At 44.2% G+C, this 19,682-nt stretch overlaps 1 protein-coding gene across 3 annotated transcripts in view; it reads right to left on the minus strand.

The window, feature by feature from the left end:
- The window catches only part of LOC122922396 (NACHT, LRR and PYD domains-containing protein 12-like), a 67,723-nt gene that overhangs the window by 23,355 nt on the left and 24,686 nt on the right, over window positions 1-19,682 (minus strand). For 2 of the 3 annotated variants that reach the window (XM_044272992.1, XM_044272990.1), the window contains exons 4-7: window positions 18,702-18,873; window positions 10,573-10,698; window positions 6,943-8,638; window positions 1,907-2,077 (exon numbers count right to left, since the gene is read on the minus strand). In XM_044272992.1, coding sequence (XP_044128927.1) covers window positions 1,907-2,077; window positions 6,943-8,638; window positions 10,573-10,698; window positions 18,702-18,873 — 2,165 coding nt within the window. The remainder of the gene's footprint in view (window positions 1-1,906; window positions 2,078-6,942; window positions 8,639-10,572; window positions 10,699-18,701; window positions 18,874-19,682) is intronic. The other variant, XM_044272991.1, reaches the window with a different exon arrangement.

The raw sequence follows: 19,682 nt of genomic DNA on the forward strand, positions 1-19,682 counted from the left end.
TGGAGGTGTGTTTGGGGTCATTGTCCTGTTGAAAAATAAATGATGGTCCAACTAAACGCAAACCGGATGGAATAGCATGCCGCTGCAAGATGCTGTGGTAGCCATGCTGGTTCAGTATGCCTTCAATTTTGAATAAATGCCCAACAGTGTCACCAGCAAAGCACCCCCACACCATCACATCTCCTCCTCCATGCTTCACGGTGGGAACCAGGCATGTAGAGTCCATCCGTTCACCTTTTCTGCGTCGCACAAAGACACGGTGGTTGGAACCAAAGATCTCAAATTTGGACTCATCAGACCAAAGCACAGATTTCCACTGGTCTAATGTCCATTCCTTGTGTTCTTTAGCCCAAACAGGTCTCTTCTGCTTGTTGCCTGTCCTTAGCAGTGGTTTCCTAGCAGATATTCTACCATGAAGGCCTGATTCACACAGTCTCCTCTTAACAGTTGTTCTAGAGAGGTGTCTGCTACTAGAACTCTGTGAGGCATTGACCTGGTCTCTAATCTGAGCTGCTATTAACCTGCGATTTCTGAGGCTGGTGACTCGGATGAACTTATCCTCTGCAGCAGAGGTGACTCTTGGTCTTCCTTTCCTGGGGCGGTCCGCATGTGAGCCAGTTTCTTTGTAGCGCTTGATGGTTTTTGTGACTGCACTTGGGGACACTTTCAAAGTTTTCCCAATTTTTCGGACTGACTGACCTTCATTTCTTACAGTAATGATGGCCACTCGTTTTTCTTTACTTAGCTGCTTTTTTCTTGCCATAATACAAATTCTAACAGTCTATTCAGTAGGACTATCAGCTGTGTATCCACCTGCCTTCTCCACAACGCAACTGATGGTCCCAACCCCATTTATAAGGCAAGAAAACCCACTTATTAAACCTGACAGGGCACACCTGTGAAGTGAGAACCATTTCAGGTGACTACCTCTTGAAGCTCATCAAGAGAATGCCAAGAGTGTGCAAAGCAGTAATCAAAGCAAAAGGTGGCTACTTTGAAGAACCTAGAATATGACATATTTTCAGTTGTTTCACACTTTTTTGTTATGTATATAATTCCACATGTGATAATTCATAGTTTTGATGCCTTCAGTGTGAATCTACAATTTTCATAGTCATGAAAATAAAGAAAACTCTTGAATGAGAAGGTGTGTCCAAACTTTTGGTCTGTACTGTATATATATATATATATACACACACACACACACACACACACACACACACTACAGAGGATAGTATACTACTACAGAGGGATCTGGATAGATTGGAGGCTTGGGCAGATAAGTGGCAGATGAGGTTTAACACTGATAAATGTAAGATTATGCACATGGGAAGGAATAATGCAAGTCACCCGTACATACTAAACGGTAAAACACTGGGTAACACTGACATCGAAAAGGATCTAGGAATTTTTGTGAACAGCACACTAAGCTGTAGAAACCAGTGTCAGGCAGCTGCTGCCAAGGCCAATAATATAATGGGTTGCATCAAAAGGGGCATAGATGTCCGTGATGAGAACATTGTCCTACCACTTTACATATCACTAGTTACACCACACATGGAGTACTGTGTACAGTTCTGGGCTCCTGTGAACAAGACAGACATAGCAGAGCTGGAGATGGTCCAGAGGAGGGCAACTAAAGTAATAACTGGAATGGGGCAACTACAGTACCCTGAAAGATGATCAAAATTAGGGTTATTCACTTTAGAAAAAAGACGACTGAGGGGAGATCTAATTACTATGTATAAATATATCAGGGGTCAGTACAGAGATCTCTCCTATCATCGAAACTTTATTAGTAGGAAGGCCAGTACCAGTCAGACATTAGTATGGAGGTCAAGGAGAAGTCAGCAGTTTTTCTGACTGCCCCACGTGTCTCAGTCCTGTACACAGCTCTTATACTTACCGTAATGTCTCTATCCTGCAGGCCGGACTGGACAGAGCCTCCATCAAGTCACTGAAGTGAGGACCAGACAGACGGTTAGCAGACAGGACAAGTCTCTTCAGGGACGGGTTATTCCTTATTACAGATGCCAACTGGATGCAGGAAGTGTCTGGTAGACCATTATTAGCCAATCTGTAAGAAGAAGAAGATGAGATGTGGGTGAGGCGTCCACAGAGCCAGGGCCGTCTTTAATATTGACGCAAAAACACAAATGCAATGGCACACTGCAACCAGCACTCTGCCCTGCCTCTATGCTGGATGTTGAATGAGGCATTAGTGTACATTTTGGCCAAAGCGTAATAAGCCATTCACCACGTCAAGGTCGCCTCTATGAGTGGTCCCTAACACTAGTTCCTACCTGTTATGGGCCATGACAGCCACACAAAGTCCAGGGAGCGCAGGCACAGCATGCACGCCAGGCACACTCTGCTTTTAACCCCATCCGGTGCCATTACAGCTTTCATCGGATCCAGGGATGCAAGTACCAACATGCATGCTGAGCCCACTATATACTTCTCCTGGAGCCAAATGGCTACTGGTAGGCGCTATGAAAGCAGACTCCGTTTTATACTGACTTTAAAACCAGCCTCCAGGGCAGACTAACTGGTCAGGTGTGCATGACTGCATGGAGATCGCCATTCCTCCAATATATACTACAAAGAAAAGAAAAAAATGTGGGGGGTTCAGTCATTTGTGTTTTTGCATTTGTATCTGTATTTCGCCATAGCAATGAGCACCTGCATACAGGGTTGTGCTGACTGGACCCCCCACATTTTTTCTTTGTAGTATATATTGGAGGAATGGCGATCTCCATGCAGTCATGCACACCTGACCAGTTAGTCTGCCCTGGAGGCTGGTTTTAAAGTTGCATGTTGGTACTTGCATCCCTGGATCCGATGAAAGCTGTAATGGCACTGGACGGGGTTAAAAGCAGAGTGTGCCTGGCGTGCATGCTGTGCCTGCGCTCCCTGGACTTTGTGTGGCTGTCGTGGCCCATTTCAGGTAGGAACTAGTGTTAGGGACCACTCATAGAGGCGACCTTGACGTGGTGAGTGGCTTATTACGCTTTGGCCAAAATGTACACTAATGCCTCATTCAACATCCAGCATAGAGGCAGGGCAGAGTGCTGGTTGCAGTGTGCCATTGCATTTGTGTTTTTGCGTTTGTATCTGTATTTCGCCATAGCAATGAGCACCTGCATACAGGGTTGTGCTGACTGAACCCCCCACATTTTTTTCCGTCTTTAATATTGATTGGACCCTGGGCAAAAATTTACTTGGGCCCCCTGGATCCCGCCTTCCCACACCTTAGCAGGCAATCACGCCTTCCACCACAACACACACACACAAAAAATCCACACATCTGGTAGAGTACAGTGAATGACTGTAAATAGTTCCAGTTCTGAAGACTCCAGCGGCTCAGGATCAGTGCTCTGGGCAGCTGGGCTCAGGCTGGAAGTGGGCACCGCTCTGCAGGAAGGAGACCAGGGCTCGTCTCACCCTAGCGTTACAGTGCACCCCAGCACCCCACAGTATGCAGTATAGCACCCTATAGTATACAGCACCACACAGTATGCAGTATAGCACCCCACACTATACAGTACCCCACAGTATATAGTAGAGCAGTATAGCAGCCCACAGTATATAGCACCCCACAGTATACAACACCTCACAGTATACAACACCTCACTGTATACAGCACCCCAAACTATACACGATACAGCCCCCCACACTATACAGTACAGCAGTATAGCACTCCACAATATACAGCTCCCCATACTATACAGGCCCCCCCACACTATACAGGCCCCCCCACACTATACAGCCCCCCCCCCACACTATACAGACCCCCACACAGTATACAGGCCCCCACACAGTATACAGCCCACCACACACAGTATACAGCCCCCCCCCACACAGTATACAGCCCCCCCACACAGTATACAGCCCCCCCACACAGTATAAGTCCCCCCTACAGTATACAGCCCACCACACAGTATACAGGCCCCCACACAGTATACAGCCCACCCCACAGTATACAGGCCCCCCCAGTATACAGGCCCCCCACACAGTATACAGCCCCCCACACACAGTATACAGCCCCCCACACATAGTATACAGCCCCCCATACAGTATACAGCCCACCACACAGTATACAGCCCACCACACAGTATACAGGCCCCCACACAGTATACAGCCCACCCCACAGTATACAGGCCCCCCCAGTATACAGGCCCCCACACAGTATACAGCCCCCCACACACAGTATACAGCCCCCCACACATAGTATACAGCCCCCCATACAGTATACAGCCCACCACACAGTATACAGGCCCCCACACAGTATACAGCCCCCCACACAATATACAGCACCCCACTATACAGTAGTTTACAGTATATTACATAACAGCCCCTGTCACCTTTTTCTGATGTAATCTTCACACAAAAAAGCTCCACAGTTAACTTCTGCAACACTCCTGCTAGGACCTGTGATGACCTCATAGCCATGTGACCAGTAATTGCTAGGTTACTGGTCACATGGTGGTGATATCATCTAAGGTCCTAGATCACAACGTTAAAGTACACAGACAGCTTGACACCCGGGGCAGTAGCTAGCAGGGCTCAAGAGGCAGCTGCCTTGGGCCCCCAGGAGCAACTGGGCCCTGGGCAGCTGCCCCTTGGTAAAGACGGCCCTGCACAGAGCGTTAGCGTAAAATCTGTAGATTGTGACTGTGGAGAGAAAATGACCCCGGCTGTTCTCCTCTAGTCTTTACTCAATGACATTTTGCATATAAATCTGCTCACAATAATGGAAACATTGACATCTACTTACAAGAACCTCCCCGAAGATCAGGAAATTGTAATGCACTGTACGATGAGCCAATATAGCAGACCTTTTTGCTCGGGTGAGGATTATAAGCAGCTTATAAACTATTATTAAAGGGCATGTGTCATCAGATTTATACCTATGACAATGGGTGCCCTGTATCATATGCACATGGCAGCTGAAGGCTACAATCAGCCTCTAGGAGCAACAGGGGTGTTAAAGTTACACCTAGAGGCTCAGATCTCTCTGCAACTGCCGCACCTTCTGCACTTTGACTGACAGGACCAGGTAAGATGCTATTTAGGGTCCATTCACACGTCCGCGCTTTGGGTCCGGATCTGTGTGCGGACCCATTAATTTTCAATGGGGACAGAAAACACTGTGTGCTGTCCGCATCCGCATTTCGGGTCTGCGGCCCCGAACTTTCGGTCCACGGCTCCGGAAAAAAATAGAACATGTCCTACGTGGTGGAAAAATCGCTGGACTTTGGAAGGCGGCTGGATCGCTGTTGGTGAGGATGTTTGAGGTCGGCACTGCCATGATGACACGGCGTGCATCACCCAGGCAGTATGCGCCAGATATACGCCACCTAACTTTGTTTTGGCGCCAAAATACGATATATAATTGCATCAGGTCAGTTTACCTCCTCCCCCTGATCACGTCCACAGGTGAGCCCAGTGGGGACTGATATTTGGTTCTCCATTTTTGCTTGATTTTTCCTACCTTTTTTTAGGATGGGACGTCCCTCTCTTATATGAGCATGACTATGGGATATCGGTTCGGTGATATTATATTTATATTTACAATTGGTCTCACCTGTGCATTAGTGTTGATCGCGAATATTCTAATCGCAAATTTTTATCGCAAATATCGGCACTTCGAGAATTCACAAAGATGTAGAATATAGTGCTATATCTTCGTAATCGGGAATATTTTAGATTTTTTTTTCATCAGTAACCTCCCTTCTTGCTTGTGGGCCAATGAGAAGGCTGCAATATCTTTGTCAGAGCTTAGCAACATCCCTAGCAACCAATAGGAAAGCTGCCTGCCCCTTTACTATATAAGAGCCTCCCCAGCAGCCATTTTCTGCTGTTTTTTGCAGTTCTGAGAGAGAAAGAGCAACGACATTGCTGTGCTCTGTGCTTTCATCTGGATCCTATTCCTTATCCAATTACATTAGATAGTTAGTTAGCTCATATATATATATATATATATATATATATATATATATATAATACAGATAGTCAGTGTAGTAAGATAGTGATATAGTGTAGCTGGTTCCAGTGCAGGGTGTTAGGTAGTGTGATAGGAATTACTGTTTCTCTGCTCTCCATACATACATGCTACAGACATAGTGCTGTGATGTCACAACAATACTTAGCGCACCAAACAGTAATATCTACTCAGACCTGATAAAATGTGAAGTTGCGTGTATTGCGCAAAAAATATGCGCATCATTAGTGCCGATTTTGATTGCGAAAATAATGACTGGAGATCACGAATTCTAGAATTCGCAAATTTATTGTGAATATTATGTGAAAAATGTGCTAAATATCGTGAAAACGAATATTGCCTATGCCCCTCATCACTACTGTGCATGTATAACATTCTTTTCAGGGGCAGTAAGGTTTGGGGGCCTGTGGTTCCATATAGCATTTTAGATCACTGTCACCTATGTTTGACATTGTTATCCCCTATTTACTGCTTTTATCATATTTTTTGTAATAAAATGTAAAAAAAAATTATATCTATTGCATGGGCATGTCTTTTTTGGTCCCGGTTTAGGGAACAATCTTGTAGGTCTTATATTGTACGCATATATGCCCTTTTACAATATTGTATGAGGCTTTTGTGTTCTTGCTTTGTTCTTGTAGATGTCTTCTAACATTATGTAATACAGGCACCGTTACTGCTCGTCCGTATTATATCTGTAAGGCAAGATCCCTAGTCTCCAACTCTCACTAACCTATTCACATGGGTGATAAGCTCAGCACAGTCCTGTCCTACTGCTGGTGTCATTCTCATGGTTTAATTAGCTATGAGATACCTGACCCCATCTACTTTATGATAGGACTCATACTAACAGGCATAGAGCGTAAATGCTATGAATGGATCAAATTATTTTAAGAACCTTATTAACACAAAAAGATGAAATATAATTAGTATTTTACCTCAGAGTCTGCAGGTTATGTAATCCTGGAGCAAGTCTTTCTAATCCTTCATTGTCTAAGGAACATCCATATAGATAGAGTTTTTCTATATTTGTGCAGGTGTCCAGAATAAATGCCAACACTGTGCAGTCTAGAGCCGACATACGAACATGAGAGAAGTCAAGACTTCTGTGTGATTGTAGCGATTCCAGCACCAGAGCCTTATTCCGGGATTCATACAGATAGAAAAATGTACTGAGAAGACGCCGCTTGTTGTCCTTACTTTCCATTGGCCTCTCTTCTAGAATAAAGTTCTTTAGCCAAGTGATGACATCTATAGATGTATGAACTGCTTGTCTGTTCAGGTATCCAGTTAGCATTGACCTGGTGGAGCCGTCTGATAGACCACACAGGAAACGGAGAAACATCTCACCTCGTCCATCAGGATAGGATTTGGCATCTTTTAGTGATTTCTGTAACTTCTCAGGAGAATAATCTACATAATGCACCAAGGCAGAGAAGAATTCCTGAACTGTGAGATGTAAGAAGGAATAGGACACAGGTTCCCCCGATTCCATCAGAAAACTTGATAAGAGCTTTGACTTATTGTCCACATGGAAACAATCAAGATCTCGTTCATCAAAGATAATCCTGTGATTCATGACTCCATGTTCTGCCATCCATCCCATGGACTGCAGGATCTTCTGAGCGTCACTTTTGTGCAGGCTGTGATTGGACAGGATGTTGGCGACAAATATCGCAAAGAGCTGGGTGACGGTTTTGGGTAATAATGACATTGGCTGATCTCTACTTGTTGGCTGGAAGCTCCTGGATAATACTGTACAGATGATCCAGCAGTAGGACGGGAGGTAACAGAACGTGTACAGGGTGTCATTCTGCTTCACATAATTAAAAGCCTTTTCCGCCAGTTCAGGGTTGGAGTAGAAATTGTCAAAGTACATCCGTCGTTCTTCTGGTAAAAACCCAATAATTTGTACTATTCGCTGAAAAACTCTACAATCAATTAATGCCAATCTGGTTGGACGATTGGTCATTAGGACAGAACAACCATCAAGAAGAGACTTTCTCACCAAACTAACCACAATCTGACCACAAGGTTCAGGCAGATAAGGATTAGAGCACAAGTGACGTGATGTGAAATCCATGTTATGAAGACTTTCATCTAAACCATCAAATATAAAGAGAAGTTTTTCTGGTTCCTGTAAGATGTTACTAAGCTGCTCCTCCAGATATGGGTACTGATGAAGGATTAGAGTGTCCAGACTAACTTTATCCAGTCTGTTGAGTTCTCGGAATTTGAAGAAAAAGATAAAGGAGAATCTTTGATAGAGATCCCCCTTCACCCAGTCATAGACAACCTTCTGCATCAGTGTGGTCTTCCCTGCACCGGGCACTCCACACACCATTACCATACGTGGCACTTGTTTGGAACGGTGGCACCAGCGGAACAGTTTGTTGGGGGAAATGAGTAGTAATTCATTGTGTTTTCTCTTTAAGTATTCCTCATGTTTTACCCCGGTCTCTATGAGCTCATTCTGAGAGCGTTCTCTGAAGTGATCAGTGGAGACAATGATGAGGTTGACATAACGTGTAGAGAATGGAAAACTCTCCTCTCGCTGGTCACATCTTGGAGGTTTGTTCTCTAGAAGTTTCTCAGTTCTTTCATGTAAATGTTTCTTGTGACGGATCTGGAAATCTATAGAGAATAAGAAAATAAAGGTCAAAGACCAGACACAAAATTAAAGAAATACCTTTAGTGAGTAATTTGGGGTCGTGAAAATAGTCTCTATAAACGGTATGTGTTACAGTATGTCTTGATGGACAAGCACTGTAGACAGTAAATGAGTATCTGAAGATACTTATAAAAAATTTAGAAATAACATCCTTAGTTCAGAAAAAGAAAGCAAACTATTACCTGCTCCCATATGTGCTACAGTGGAGATACCTTTAGACTCCCAAAGACAGAGGTCCGTTGACAGCAAGTGGAAGTTTATTCCTAATCACTGGGCATTTGATCCACAATAGTAAACCTGCTTGGTAGTCCCCGAAACCTTCTTAGAGAGAAACCGTTGCCAAAGTACATGCCACAAAGATTAATTATTCAATAAGCGAGATTCCATCTGCTCCCACTTTTTGGAGGTGTCATTAATCTACCAACTTTTAAGTTGGTCAAGAACAGTAGCTTGGTGGGCTTATAAAGTATATCTGCTGATACTCTTGACCACTGCATGTTCCAAACAAACTGCAAGAGGAGCTTTTAAAGTGAGGAGATCACATGATGTGGGACAATAATAGGCAAATTACGGAATAAATATAGAATCTTGGGGAGAAAGCAAATACAGCATAACCAAGAAAGTGGGTAAAGGGAATAAGAAGCAATATCCAGTTTGAGTTGAGCAAAAAGTTTGTGTATTGTAGTTTACTGATGGAAAACGTAAGTACAATGCCCAATTATGGAACACTATCAGTAGCCCATTTTAAAGAAAACTGTAATAGTTTGTGTGATCTCTTCTGATAAATGCATGCCCAACATAGGTAATTTGTGGGAGTTAACCTTGTAGTAGCTAACCCAATCAAAGCATTCAATGAGACCTACTATAGATGGCAGAAATACCTCAGGAAAGGTAATCAAAATAATAACATCGTCCGCAAAAAGACCAGTCTGATAATCTACATTGCCTCTCTAGATACCCTGTATGGTCGGTGACATACTAATATGTTGGGGAAATGGTTACATGAGCAACGTAAAAATAACAGGGTAGTTAGTAATTTTGAAGAGGAACCCTGAGGTATAAACCCTTGCTGAGGGGTATACAAGTCCAAAATGGATGATAAGAGCCATGAGGGGAACACAAACCGACACAGGACCTCCCTTCCAAGAGCACCAATGTACATGGTTGAACATCTTCTCCGCGTCCAGAGAGAGAAGTAGAAAAGGCGTCTGACTCTTAGCCACCACTGACAGGATATTAAAAAATGTTTGCATACCATCCATTGTTTGGGCGGTGCTTGATAAAGCCCATCTGATCTGCGTCTATCAGCGCCGATAGAAGATCAGATAGGAGAGTCCCCATAATTTTCGAATAAAGCTGCAGAGCCAAGTTCAATAATAAAAACGGGCTAAAGTTGGGTGGAGAATCTTCTCCGGCTTCAGGAGTGTAATAAGTAAAGCGTCCAACATCTCTCTGCAAAAAAAAACCCTGAGGTAGCTGCTTCAGTAAAGAATAGAGCTAATTAAGGAAGTCATTTTTATAGCATTCGTGAGGCCATCATGGCCTGGGGACTTGCCAATTTAAATAGCCAGGGAAATTTCCTTAGCTGAAAAGTCTCTGGAGACCGAGAGCCCCTGAGACTCGATCAGAGCAGGAAAATTAATCTGATCCAGAAATGCTTCAAGCTATATAGATCTGGGTGGGAAATGGAAGCATCATGTGAGCGTCATCAGCAATACCCTACCGATCCACAACCCGTGACCTATCCGAACTAAACTCACTTGTCCCCCTGCCAATAGTGCTGCAAAATTCCTTAGCGCTAAATCATATTGATTGGCATTAAACTCATGTAGGCGGGATTGAAGCTCCAAAATTTCAGCGGCTCAGATAGGGCGCAAACATTTACACCCACGCGTACCTTTGAGTTGTGGGGACAGTTGGTGTCCATGTTCATCCAGAAGGATTTGCTCCACCAGAGAGTCACCTAAAATGCAATACAAAGATCCGTGGCTAGTGTGTGCGTTATTCAGCCTGCCGATAGTCTCTAAGCAAAAAATATTATAAAAGTTAAAACGTTTAACTAGTTTCATAATAACCCCATCATGACATATGACGTACTACTAGGTTACAGCAGGAAGTAACTTCCCACAAATTGACGTACCAGAATGTCATCATAATTGGGTGGGCACAGTAGCTGGGCCCACCCAATCGATGCAGGGGCCCGGCTGTAACTGACAGCCAGGCCCCTGCTGTTTCCACAAGCATCACTGTAAAAGTTGATGCCGGCAGATTAACCCCTTATACGCTGACTGACGCATATAAGAGGCTCGCGGAGGGAGGGGGCTTCCTCTGCCTCTCCATTGGCCCTCTGCTCTTCCTGCAAAAAACAAGCCCCTACACAAAAATAAAAAAAAATATATGGCTTTCAGAAAATGGAGACACAAATCCATGAATTTTCCCCCCAAAAAAAGCTTTATTATGTAAAACTGAAACAAAAAAATAAAGGCCCTTTTTACACGGGCGAGTTTTCTGCACTGGTGCAATGCGTGAGGTGAACGCATTGCACCCGCACTGAATCCGGACCCATTCACTTCTATGGGCTGTGCACATGAGGGGTGATTTTCACGCATTACTTGTGCGTTGCGTGAAAATCGCAGCATGCTCTATGTTGTGCGTTTATCACGCAACGCAGGCCCCATAGAAGTGAATGGGACTGCGTGAAAATCGCCAGCATCCGCAAGAAAGTGCGGATGCGGTGCGATTTTCACGCATGGTTGCTAAGATGAAAGTCTATTCACTGTATTATTTTCAATTAGAGGAGGTGAGTAAATTTTTATTTTTATTTTTACCCCTCAATTGACCTTGTACTATGCTTTCTGTATTCAGAATGCTATTATTTTCCCTTATAACCATGTTATAAGGGAAAATAATTACATCTACACAACACCTAACCCAAACCTAAACTTCAGTGAAGAAGTTCGGGTCTGGGTACCACATTCCGTTTTTTATCACGCGCGTGCAAAACGCATTGCACGCGCGATAAAAACTGAACAACGGAACGCAATCGCAGTCAAAACTGACTGAAATCGAGTACCTATTCGCGCAGGTTTGCAACAATGCACCCGGGACGCATCCGGACCTAATCCGGACACGCTTGTCTGCAAGGGGCCTAAAAAAATACACATTTTTAATACACATATTGTCACGTCTGTAACAACCTGCTGTTTAAAAATTATCTGTCCCGTTAGGTGCACACTGTTTAAAATAAAAATTGTGCCAGAACAGCCATTCCCAAAATAGTACCAATAAAACTGTCACCTTATCCTGTAGTCTCCAAAATGGTGTCATTTTTGGGGAGTTTCTACTGTAGGGTGCCTCAAATGTGACATGGCAAATTAAAATGATCCCAGTGAAATCTGCCCTCCAAAATCCATATTGTGCTCCTTCCCTTCTGCGCCCTGTCGTGTGCCCGTAGAGCAGGTTACGACCACATATGGGGTGTTTCTGTAAACTGCAGAATCAGGGCAATAGATATTGAGTTTTGTTTGGCGGTTAACATTTGCTGCCTTACAGCAAAAAGAAGTGACATTTTGAAATGTCTCCTCTATTTTCCTTTAATTCCTCTGGAACACCTAAAGGGTTAGCAAAGTTTGTAACATCACATTTAAATAACTTGAGGGGTTTAGTTTCTAAAATGGGGTCATTTATGGGAGAGTTCTATTATGTTAGCCTCACAAAGTGACTTCATAACTGAATTGGTCTTAAAATTTTTAAAAATTGCATCTAAAATGGTATTCCATCTAACATACAAAAAAATAAAATGGGCATTTACAAAACGATGCCAACATAAAGTAGACACATGGAAAATGTAAAGTAAATTTACAAATGCAACATCTCTCAAGTGCAACTCTTAAGTGCACAGACTGAATTATACCAGAATTGAACCACAGGTAATTACAGACATGGTTAATGGGAAAGAAAACTCTATTTTCCAACTTACTCTTCCCACTTTTCCACAACCTCCTGAAATACCCCCACATCCATTCACCCAACAAGGAACTATTCATCTCTTCCTCCATCTTACCTTCTCATCTGACCGCTTGCACATACCTGTTTGGCAACATAAAACACTTCCTTCCCAAACACACACAGATACCTCCTGCCCTCTCCTATTCTCACCTATTAACACTTTCTCTGCTTCTCCTTATTGCTGGTGATATCTCTCCAAACCCAGGCCCCCCTCAGCAAATCCCCACTATCACCTCTACGTCCCAATACAAATCTCCTTCTACAAATTTCTGAAACCCCTTAAACTTAATAACCATTCCTCTGACCCCTGTTCCTTTGGTTCCTCTTGCAGGAGCATTATGGAACGCACGCTCTGTCTGTAACAAACGGTCGTATATTCATGAACTTTTCATCTCTCAAAACCTTTCCTTTCTGGGTCTCACAAAAACATGGCTGACACCCTCTGACACCTCCTCACCTGCTGCACTCTCTTATAGTGGATTTCAATTCACTCACCCGCCCCGGCTGAAAACATGGTGAAGGAGTTGGTCTTCTCCTATCAGACACCTGCTCCTACAGCCCAACTCCACTGCCACCCTCCATTACGCTCACCTCATTTGAAGTACACTCTGTTCGCATCTACTCTCCCTCCAACCTTCAAGTAGCCGTCATTTACCGCCCCCCAGGCCCAGCCACCATCTTTCTTGACCACTTTAACACCTGGCTACTACACTTTCTATCTGCCGACATCCCCACCATCATCATGGGTGACTTCAACATCCCTATTGACACCTGTCACTCGGCCACCTCTAAACTTCTGTTGCTTTCTTCCTCCTTCGGCCTATCACAGTGGTCTTCAGCTCCCACCCACAGAGATGGTCACACTCTGGATCTTATCTTTACCCGCCTCTGCTCCCTATCTAACCTTTCTAATTCGCCTCTCCCCTTATCCGACCACAACCTACTCACCTTCTCTTCATTGGTCTCTTCTGCTGCTCCCCCGGTCCACACACTAACACACCCCCGCAGGAACCTTAAACATCTCGACTTTGCTTGCTTTCTGACTCTCTTCTCCCACTCTCTACCATCTGTTCCCTCCAAGACCCGGATGCTGCTACCACACTATACACTCACCTAAAGAATTATTAGGAACACCATACTAATACGGTGTTAGACCCCCTTTTGCCTTCAAAACTGCCTTAATTCTACGTGGCATTGATTCAACAAGGTGCTGATAGCATTCTTTAGAAATGTTGGCCCATATTGATAGGATAACATCTTGCAGTTGATGGAGATTTGAGGGATGCACATCCAGGGCACGAAGCTCCCATTCCACCACATCCCAAAGATGCTCTATTGGGTTGAGATCTGGTAACTGTGGGAGCCATTTTAGTACAGTGAACTCATTGTCATGTTCAAGAAACCATTTTTCAGTCTTCAACAGTCCAATTTTGGTGAGCTCGTGCAAATTGTAGCCTCTTTTTCCTATTTGTAGTGGAGATGAGTGGTACCCGGTGGGGTCTTCTGCTGTTGTAGCCCATCCGCCTCAAGGTTGTGCGTGTTGTGGCTTCACAAATGCTTTGCTGCATACCTCGGTTGTAACGAGTGGTTATTTCAGTCAACGTTGCTCTTCTATCAGCTTGAATCAGTCGGCCCATTCTCCTCGGACCTCTAGCATCAACAAGGCATTTTCGCCCACAGGACTGCCGCATACTGGATGTTTTTCCCTTTTCACACCATTCTTTGCAAACCCTAGAAATTGTTGTGCGTGAAAATCCCAGTAACTGAGCAGATTGTGAAATACTCAGACCGGCCCGTCTGGCACCAACAACCATGCCACGCTCAAAATTGCTTAAATCCCCTTTCTTTCCCATTCTGACATTCAGTTTGCATTAATGAGAAATAGAACAGGTGTTCCTAATAATTCTTTAGGTGAGTGTATAACACCACAATAAGTACAGCTCTGGACACTGTTGCCCCCTTCACTCACAACAAAACCCGAAAAATTAACAGACAACCCTGGCACACCAACCTGACCCAAAAACTCAGACAAGCTTCCAGGGCTGCTGAGTGGCGATGGAAGAAATCCCATTCTAAAGATCATTTCACCGCATACAAGCAATTCCTCCTCATATTCAAATCCTCATTCGCTGATGCAAAACAGGCCTACTTCTCATCTCTCATATCTTCCCTGGCCCACAGCCCTAAACAACGTTTTAGCACTTAACTCCTTTCTCTGTCCCCCAGCGCCCCCACCCTCTCCTCTCTTCTCAGCTGAGGACTTTGCCAAATATTTCAAACAAAAGAAAGTCAACATCAGAGAAAGCTTCACTACACAGTCCCCACAGACCCTCTTCTCAACTGCTCAGTCCTCTTCTCCCAAAACCAGCTTCTCCACCAATAAAGAAGAAAAACTCTCCACTCTACTCTCCAGATCACATCTGACCACCTGTGCACCTGACCCAATCCCATCCCACCTCATCCCTAACCTCACCACAGTGTTTATCCCAGCTCTAACTCATCTCTTCAACCTATCACTGATCTCTGGGGTCTTCCCCTCTGCTTTTAAAAATGCTACCATTACACCCATCCTCAAAAAGCCTTCACTTGACCCATCTTCTTTGTCCAGTTATCGCCCCACATCACTTCTTCCGTATGCCTCAAAGCTACTTGAACAACATGTCCATTCTGAACTGTCCTCTCATCTCTCTTCCTGCTCCCTCTTTGACCACCTACAATCTGGCTTCCGACCCCACCACTCGACTGAGACTGCCCTTACCAAAGTCACCAATGACCTACTGACAGCCAAAACCAAGAAACAATACTCTGTCCTCCTTCTCCTTGACCTGTCCTCTGCCTTTGACACTGTTGACCGCTCCCTTCTGTTGCAAACTCTCTCATCTCTTGGCATTACTGACCTGGCCCTCTCCTGAATCACATCATACCTCACAGACCGGACGTTTAGCGTCTCCCACTCCCGCACCACCTCTTCGTCTCTTTCCCTCTCTGTTGGTGTCCCGCAGGGCTCTGTCCTAAGACCCCTGCTCTTCTCTATCTTACACTTTTGGCCTGGGACAGCTCATAGAGTCCCATAGCTTTCAGTATCACTCCTACGCTGACAACACACAAATCTACCTCTCTGGTTCAGACATCACCACCTTACTATCAAGAATTCCACAATGTCTATCTTCTATATCATCCTTCTTCGCCTTTCGCTTTCTAAAACTTAACATGGATAAAACAGAATTCATAATCTTTCCCCCATCTTGCTCAACCCCCCCCAACAGACCTATCTATCACGATCAATGGCTGCACACTCTCCCCGGTCAACCAAGTTCGCTGCCTTGGAGTGACCTTGGATTCTGCCCTCTCCTTCAGACCGCACATCCAAGCCCTTTCCACCACCTGCCGCCTCAAACTCAAAAACTCCCACATCCGTGCTTTCCTCAACTTTGAATCTGCGAAAATGCTTGTACATGCCCTCATCATCTCCCGCCTAGACTACTGCAACACTCTTCTCTGTGGCCTTCCATCTAGCACTCTCGCACCCCTCCAATCTATCCTCAACTCTGCTACCCGACTAATCCACCTCTCACCATATTACTCCTCTGCCTCTCCACTCTGCCAATCCCTTCACTGGCTCCCCATTGCCCAACAAATTCACTTCAAAGTACTAACAAATACATACAAGGCCGTCCATAACCTGTCTCCTCCCTACATCTCTGAGCTACTGTCCCGATACACCCCCACACGCACTCTCCGATCCTCACAAGACCTCCTTCTCTCCTCTCCTCTTATCACCTCTTCCCACAATCGACTCCAAGATTTATCCCGTGCATCCCCCATACTCTGAAACTCGCCACCCCAACATATCAGACTCTCACCTACAGTGGAATCCTTCAAAAGAAACCTGAAAACCTACTTCTTCAGACAAGCCTACAACCCGTGACCCTGCTGCCTCTATACCGCCATGCCCAACTTCACCCGCACCTACTGTGTCCTTCTCCCATACCATGTAGATTGTAAGCCTTGCGGGCAGGGACCTCTCTCCTTCTGTACCAGTTTGTAAGCCGTCTTGTTTATGATTAGCCGTCTTGTTTATCATATGTACAGCGCTATGGAATGAATGGCGCTTTAATAATCAATAATAATAACTATTACTATCATCATTATCTGTCTTAAAACCAGAGACATTAGAATTTTGAAAATTGTGAATTTTTAAACATTTCTGGTAAATTTGGAATGTTTTTATAAAAAAGGTGACATATATTTAACCCTTTCCCAATTGCCTAATCTAAATGTTATGTCAATGGTCGGATATTTAAAGATGGTGGGCGGGCGCCATAGCTGCCGGTTGCCTGTTGTTTTTAACAGAAGGCACCTGGGGCTAATAGCCAATTCCCTGTTTGTTTGTTCATTTCACCTCCCTCAAAAATATTGAACAAAAAGTGTTCAAAAAGTCAAATTTTCCAAAATAGTATCAATGAAAAGTACAGATCATCTTACAATAAATGAGTCCCCACGCAGCTCTGTACACATAACTACAAAAAAGTTATAGTGGTCATAATATGGCGATGCAGAGAAAAATATTGTTTTATCCAATGTTTTTTTTCAATATTAAAATATAAGAAAAACTATATAGCAGGCACCAGGTTTCTACGGCGCTTGCAATGGATTGGATGCCACCTTTAATGGCCTGACATCTGCCGTACTATTACAGCAGATGTCAGGAAGGGTTTAAATGCTGTTCTGCCCTCTCACTCCCTGTCAAAGGTTAGGTTCCTAGTTGTCTAGTTAACAAGGGCAGATATTCTATTCTGTCTGTTGGCAGTGTATCCAACTTCTGCTTTTTTTTTTTACTGACTCGGATTAGTTTCTTGGATACACACGAACTCTACCCATCCTAACCTCGGATTAGTTTCTCAGATATGCATGAACTCTGCCTGCCTTGACCATGGATTGTTTTCTCAGATATGCATGAACTCTGCCTGCCTTGATCTTGGATTAGTTTCTCAGATATGCATGAACTCTGCCTGCCTTGACCATGGATTATTTTCTCAGATATGCATGAACTCTGCCTGCCTTGATCTTGGATTAGTTTCTCAGATATGCATGAACTCTGCCTGCCTTGATCTTGGATTAGTTTCTCAGATATGCATGAACTTTGCCTGCCTTGATCTTGGATTAGTTTCTCAGATATGCATGAACTCTGCCTGCATTGACCATGGATTATTTTCTCAGATATGCATGAACTATGCCTGCCTTGACCATGGATTATTTTCTCAGATATGCATGAACTCTGCCTGCCTTGACCATGGATTATTTTCTCAGATATGCATGAACTCTGCCTGCCTTGATCTTGGATTAGTTTCTCAGATATGCATGAACTCTGCCTGCCTTGATCTTGAATTAGTTTCTCAGATATGCATGAACTCTGCCTGCCTTGATCTTGGATTAGTTTCTTGGATACGCACAAACTCTGCCTGCCTTGACCTAGGCTTGCTGTCTAACTTTGAGAGTCATCTGATCCTTGGTGCTTCACACCAATGTCCCTGACTCCCGTGGGTCAGCTGCCAAGTACACTGGGAATACTGCAGGAGGTAGCAACTTAGTTGATTTCCTGCGTGAAGTGCATATCCCTGTATGGGGTTTAAAAGGTGAATTCCAGGGGAATTCCAGGACAATGCTCTTAGGTTTAGCCTAAAGCCAAAGTGGATAGTTGGCACAGTGGGTCCACACCCATTGTCCATAACAGCTGTTAACAAGCCCAAGAAATCAGCATTATCCTTTTGTGGGTGAATGTATTTGCATTTACTAAAATATTGGAGCTCCTTTTTGTATTTTTAAGTGTCTATGGAAGTTCTTTTAACATTGTGTGTTGTGCAATAATTTTACTACTGATATTTGGTAGTTTTAGTCACTTTTCCAGTGAAAACCGGCCTAACCTATGAGCAATGATTTCAGCCTAAAATGAATAACCAGGAGGGTCTACGGAATAAAACATTAAATATTTCTTCCACATCTCATACACGATGTTACCTCTATGACGGAGTTCCTCCAGTACAGCGTCCAGGCTCGGGGAACCATGACGTCTCCGTAATACATACAGACTGACCCACAATCCTATCACAGCTTCTCTTCCTCTGAGACATATATCCTGTAGTAAAGTCCGCGCCAATCTTCTTCTATCATCTTCTAGACTGTGGTATTTCTAGAACACAGGAAAGATCATATATAAATATTATTATATGGGGGGCAATATTTTTAAGTGCTTCTAAGACGAAGATATTTGTACCCGCAACGTCCCCATCAAACAGTATGTAGACACATAGCTGTAGTTCACCTGATCAAAATGTTGTTTTTCTTTTGTTGACTGGAGGCTCCGTTCCTGAGTTACTATACTTTTACTTAGTATGCAAATTAGGACTCTGGTGCAATGAGGGCATCACCATTGCTCCTGTTGCACTCAAGCTCCGCTCCTTTCGGTGTCCAGCCCCTTCCAAACTGCTGTGCTGCTGCCTGGCCCTGTTAATCTCAGTAGTCAGAGAGGGGCTAGACACAGAAAGGAGCGGAGCTTGGGTGCAACAAGAGCAATGGTGACGCCCTCATTGGACCAACTTTGGATATTAAGAAAAAGTATCATAACTCAGGAACGGAGACTCTGATCAACAAAAGACAGCAGGTGAGCTATGTGAGCATGCAAAAGGTTTGAGAGGGCGGTCACTGGGGACAGATTCCCCATAGAAGTAAATGGAGCGGTGGCTACATTTGCACAGTGCGCTTCCCATTCATTTCAATGGGACGTCCCGAAATAGCCCAACACGCTGATCAACTATTTTCGGCACTCCCATATAAATGAATGGAGGGCAGACGCACATGCGTGGTTCACCCTCCTTCACTTTCTGGGCTCCATTCTAAAGATAGGTTTGGGCCCCAGAGGTGGGACTTGCACTTATCAGACATTGAGGGCATATTCTAGCGATCTGCTCCCAATATATGAGATAATACAACCCCGTTAAA

The sequence above is a fragment of the Bufo gargarizans genome, unplaced genomic scaffold (genome assembly GCF_014858855.1).
Source record: "Bufo gargarizans isolate SCDJY-AF-19 unplaced genomic scaffold, ASM1485885v1 fragScaff_scaffold_322_pilon, whole genome shotgun sequence".
NCBI classification, from domain to species: domain Eukaryota; kingdom Metazoa; phylum Chordata; class Amphibia; order Anura; family Bufonidae; genus Bufo; species Bufo gargarizans.